Here is a 5,760-nt window from a genome sequence, read left to right as displayed (position 1 = left end):
TGATACTCCGTCTAAAAAAAAAAAAAAAGAATGAGAAGGGAAGAGAAAGATAAGACATACCAGCTACAGAGTAGGTAAAATTCTGCAAGTAGAGAATTCGAGGAATGGAGGATGAAGGGCAGAAAGCAAAGATCTTACCCAGGTTTCTCTTGGTGCTAAGAAAGGTCGTGACAGCTAGTTGACAGCACATACCCCAGAATGAGCTCTAACTGGCAAGAAGATGCAAGCTGCTAGACTGAGACAAATCAAAATTAAATATTTTTTCCAAAAAACAGGGAATTTCCAACAAACTCCAGGAAGACCAAAATGACAAAATCTTTCAGAGAGAGGTTTAGTAATCCAAGATTTATTGTTGGCCCACCCTTTGAACCTGGTGAAAGCCTCTGCTGTTACTGATATTGTACCCATATGGAATATCTTACTCTTGTTTTTTTTTTTTTTTTTTCTTTTGAGACTTGCGCTGTCACCCAGGCTGGAGTACAGTGCCGTGATCTTGGCTCACTGCAACCTCTATCTCCCGGGTTCAAGTAATTCTTGTGCCTCAGCCTCCCAGGTGGCTGAGACTACAGGCATGCACCACCACACTTGGCTGATTTTTGTATTTTTTGTAGAGACAGGGTTTTGCCATGTTGGCCAGGCTGGTCTCAAACTCCTGACCTCAAGTGATCTACCCGCCTTGGCCTACCAAAGTGCTGGGATTACAGGCGTGAGCCACCACGCCCAGCCTCACTCTTGTGTGAGTGAAACAGATGTGTTAAAATGAACCTGTGTCTGTGGATGGTCCTATATCTAGTCCCCAGTGATCATTTCAGGATATCTAAAACAGTATCTATCGCTCATCTGCATCTTGGGATAGCTTCATTGGTAAACCTTACTGGGGAAACTCACCAACTTCTTACATTTATTCATTCATTCTATAAAATGTTATTAAGTGCCTTTCATGACTCATGGATTTTGTTAAGCGTTGGAGATAGAACACGGAATAAGACAACATTCTAGTCTTTGTAGAACTTACATTCTAATAGAGGAAACAGACAAGTAATAGAGAAACTGATAATACAATTTCAGGCAGGGATAAGGGTTATAATGGAAAACTAAGCAGAGGAAAGGGGTAGTCATGGGAATGCTACTTTATACATGGTGGTCAGAGAAGGCTGCCCTAAGGAGACAGACATGAATGGACAGAGGGAGGGAACTATGTGAAGATCCGGGTAAGGTCGCCCAGGCAGAGAGAATAGCCAGTGCAAAGGCCTTGAGCCAGAAGCATGTTGGATATGTTGGAAAAATAGCTTTGTTTCTGAATCTAAAATAAAAGTTGGAGAGGGAGAAAAAAAAAGATGTCCTTAAAGTGAAAAAGGCAGCCCACAGAATGGGAGGAAATATTTGCAAACCATTGATTTGAAAAGGGGCTAGTACTTAGAATATATAAAGAACACTTAACAATAAAAAGACAAATAACTCATTTTAAAAATTGGCAAGGTATTTGAATAGATATTTCTCCAAAGAAGGTATGAAAATGTCTGATAAGTATATGCAAAGACAATAAACATCACTATTCATTAGGGAAATGCTAATCAAAACCAGAATGAGGGCTGGGCGCAGTGGCTCACACCTGTAATCTCAGCACTTTGAGATTACCAGCCTGGCCAACATGGTGAAACCCTGTCTCTACTAAAAATGCAAAAATTAGCTGGGCATGGTGGTGTGCGCCTGTAATCCCGGCTACTTGGGTGGCTGAGGCACAAGAATCGCTTGAACCCGGGAGGTGGAGGTTGCAGTGAGCCCAAATCGTGCCACTGCACTCCAGCTTGGGCAATAGAGCAAGACTTTGTCTCCAAAACAAAAAACAACAACAAAACAACAAAAACAACCAGAATGACATATCACTTTACACACACTGGAATGGCTAAAATTTAAAAAAATAATAATAAGTGTTGACAAGAATTGGAGAAATTGGAAACCTCTTACATTGCTGGTGGGATTGTAAATTGGTATTATGACTTTGGGAAACTATCTGGCAATTCTTCTGGCCATACAGTTACTGCATGGCCTAGTAATTTTACTCCCAAGTAGAACTGAGATTAGGTAACTGGCTACAGTTGCTGGGCTAACCAAGAGTCGTGAAAACATATGTCCACACAAAAACCTGTACATGAGTGTTCATAGTGAAACATCATTCATAGTAGCCAAAAAGTGAAAACAACACAAATGTCCATCAGTTGATGAATGGATCAATTTTGAGTCAGGATCTCACTCTGTTGCCCAGACTGGAGTGCAGTAGCTCAATCACAGATCACTGCAGCCTCGACCTCCTGGGCTCAAGCAATCCTCCCACCTCAGCCTCCCAACTGGAACTACAGGCACGTGCTACCACACCAGCTAATTTTTAAAAAATTTTTTTGTAGAGAAAAGGTCTTGCTGTTGCCCAAGATGGTCTCAAACTTCTGGGCTCAAGCAATCATCCTGCCTTGGACTCTTAAAGTGCTGGAATTACAGTCATGACCCACCATGCCTGCTGACAAGAGAAATTTTTATTAGAAAGTCATAATTCATTGAGTGCTTACCAAATGCCAGACATGGTGTTCAGCACTTATGGCAACCTGTTCCAGGGGTACATATTGTTACAATCTCCATGCAACACTTGAGGAAACTGAGGCTCTGATATTAGGTAACTGGCTATGGTTGCTGGGCTAGTGAGTGGCCAAGCCAGGATTTGAATTTAGGCTGTCTGACTCCAAAGCTTGTTCTGGGTCTGCGTGTCTGGAATGGCCAATAGTGTAAAACATGGCTGAGGACCAGTTAATATAGAAGGAAAGTTGTCCTTTGGGTTTATTACAAGGAAATCTTTGGGGGACTTGGTAAAGTTCTAGGCAAGAGGGCCAATTCTAATGGTTCGAAAAGTGAGTAGGAGTGAGGAAATGGAAAGTGCTCAGCAGTTTGCCTGGAAAGTGAGGAGAGACGGGGCCCTAGCTGGAGGATGAATGTGGTGGCAGTGCTATTGCTTTTTATTTCTTGGCAATTTCAGCACATGTAAATAGTGAAAAACATCTTTGAGGAGGTGAAAAGGCCCAGTATGGTGTTCTGGGCCCAGAGGAAATAAGAAAGAAAAGATGGAGACTGGGGGCAGTGATACACACCTGCAATCCCAGCACTTTGGGAGGCTGAGGTGGGTGGATCGCTTGAGCATGGGAGTTAGAGACCAGGCTGGGTAACATAGCAAGATCCCTGTCTCTACAAAAGATACAAAAATTAGCCAGGCATGATGGCATGCATCTGTGGTCCCAGCTACTTGGGAGGCTGAGGTGGGAGGATCGCTTGAGCCCAGGAGGCAGAGGTTGAAGTGGGGTCAAGTTCATGCCACTGCACTCCAGCCTGATAACAGAGTGAGATCCTATCTCAAAGCAAAACAAAACAACAACAACAAAGGAAAACATGGAATGGCTCCTAGTACTGACAGTCAAGAGAACTGAAATCTGACACCTAGAGACAAGCTACTTTGGTTCTTAACTCTTGTGTTGATTTCATTGTGTGCCCTTTTTACTTTTTTATTTATTTATTTTTTGAGACAGAGTCTCACTCTGTCGCCCAGGCTGGAGGGCAGTGGTGCGATCTTGCAGGCTCTGCCTTCCAGGTTCATGCGATTATCCCACCTCAGCCTCCTGCAATTATCCCACCTCAGCCTCCTGCAATTATCCCACCTCAGCCTCCTGCAATTATCCCACCTCAGCCTCCTGCAATTATCCCACCTCAGCCTCCTGAGTAACTGGGATTATAGGGGCCCAGCACCATACCGGCTAATTTTTGCATTTTTAGTAGAGATGAGGTTTCATCGTGTTGCCCAGGCTGGCCTTTTTACTTTAGCAATCGAAGTTTGTCCTTAGAAATTAAGAAGGCAGAATTGATGACTAAGGAACATCATTGTAATTAGGAAGGAAGATTAATTATTTACATCATTCAAGCCCTCTGCAATTCTTTTAATGTAGTTTCATAATCATTTGTCTTATTAATTACCGTAAAGGCATGCCAATGTTAGGTTTATAGCATGTCATCTTTATAATCTCTCTGTCTTCAGAGCTTCCTAAACACTTTGAGACACTATGCAGAAGTTAGAAACTGCCTGGTTTAATTGGGCCAGTAGTGAGGTCTAAATGAAGACCAGGGGAGAAACTACTGATTTTCAAATTTGACTGCACCTGGAAATCTACCAGGAACTTTAAAAAGTACTGATGCCTGAGTTTCAGTCTGAAGATTGTATTCAAATTTAACTGATGCTTTTTTTTTTAACTTGGGTTTTAATTAGGTACATAAATAGCAACATGAGAAGGAGGAGTTCTAAGGCTTGTACATTACCTCTAGGTGAAGGGATTCCAGATTAGTTTGCTTGTAGGATGATATCACAGAAGATAACAGAGGTCTGGTCTAGTTTTTCCTGAAGAAAACCAATTTAATACATTCATTACTGACTTCTCTGTCATTTTTCTGTAGAAATACTGATTTATTCTATGGAGTTTCCAATGTTTACCTATAACTGATTGAGATGGCAGAGCATGGAGTTTTCTACTTAGTTCCAGGTAAATTTTTCACATTTCCTGGCTTCTGAAAGTTCTCCTTCCACAAATCTTCTATGACTATATATCCTCGTAAACCCCAGTCATATAATCTCTCCCCACTGACCTGGGCAAACACGATGGCTTGTTGTGGATAATAGAGGGAGGCAGCTAATCCCATGAAACCAGGCAGATACACTAGCTTCTTTATTTTTGAACCTCTAGCCAAAAGGAGTCCAATAAGGCCAGCAAAACCAATAACACCAAGTCTTGGAAAAAATCCAGGAGGTGCATTTTGGAGATCGTCATAGCTGTCTAACCCCCATTGAACCAAACTGTGCATCTTGGGCTTAGTTTGGGAGTACGTTTCCTGACACCAGGTTGTGTATGGCTCGCAATAGTGTCGGAGCTGTGAGATGCTTTCTTCAAGCTGGCTCCTTGCCTCCTCCACATACTTCGACTGACCCTCAGGAACTGAGCAGAGTGAAAGCTCATCAACCTTCACGGAATTTTTGGGAGGTGAGTCCTTGTTTGGTGCTGCATAGACTTTGAAGGTGAGCAAGCTCAGGCTGGCTGGCCCCACGGACCTCTGAATTACCTTGAACATGTCGCTGGCAGAGGTGCTAACTGATGCTTTTTATAGATCTTTTTTTTCCAGTCATGACCCAGTCCAGGATTGCATATTTCACTTCGTTTTCAGGCTGGTTAGTCTCCTTTAAACAGTTCCCCAGTCTTTCTTCATGATCTTGATTTTTTTTTTTTTTTTGAGAAAGAATTTCACTCTTGTTGCCCAGGCTGGAGTGCAATGGCGCGATCTTGGCTCACACAACCTCTGCCTCCCTGGTTCAAGCAATTCTCCTGCCTCAGCCTCCCGAGTAGCTGGGATTACAGGTGCCCGCCACCATGCCTGGCTAATTTTTGTATTTTTAGTAGAGACGAGGTTTCGCCATGTTGGCCAGGCTGGTCTCACACTCCTGACCTCAGGTGATCCACTCAACTCAGCCTCCCAAAGTGGGATTATAGGCGTGAGCCACCACGCCCAGCCACGATCTTGACTTTTTTTAATAGTCCAGTCATTTTATAGACTGTCTTGGCCGGGCACAGTGGCTCACACCTGGAATCTCAGCACTTTGGGAGGCCGAGAGATCACAAGGTCAGGAGATCGAGACCATCCTGGCTAACACAGTGAAACCTCGTCTCTACTAAAAATATA

General features: G+C 43.1%; 1 protein-coding gene across 1 annotated transcript; it reads right to left on the bottom strand.

Annotated features, from left to right (window-relative positions):
* Positions 1 to 4,290: 4,290 nt before the first annotated feature.
* On the bottom strand, positions 4,291 to 5,164 carry LOC116471060 (MICOS complex subunit MIC26). The gene is made up of 2 exons (XM_032755762.2): positions 4,523 to 5,164; positions 4,291 to 4,429 (listed from the first exon to the last, which is right to left on the bottom strand). The coding sequence occupies exon 1, from the start codon at positions 5,152 to 5,154 to the stop codon at positions 4,558 to 4,560; it is 597 nt and encodes a 198-aa protein (XP_032611653.1). The 5' UTR covers positions 5,155 to 5,164; the 3' UTR covers positions 4,291 to 4,429; positions 4,523 to 4,557.
* Positions 5,165 to 5,760: the final 596 nt, after the last annotated feature.

This window comes from Hylobates moloch, unplaced genomic scaffold, assembly GCF_009828535.3.
Source record: "Hylobates moloch isolate HMO894 unplaced genomic scaffold, HMol_V3 SCAFFOLD_6, whole genome shotgun sequence".
NCBI classification, from domain to species: Eukaryota; Metazoa; Chordata; class Mammalia; order Primates; family Hylobatidae; genus Hylobates; species Hylobates moloch.
This window is presented reverse-complemented; position numbering and strand designations above follow the sequence as displayed.

Coding starts and splice junctions, on each gene's coding strand:
- LOC116471060 (XM_032755762.2), bottom strand. CDS start 5,154: ATGTTCAAGGTAATTCAGAGGTCCGTGGGGCCAGCCAGCCTGAGCTTG.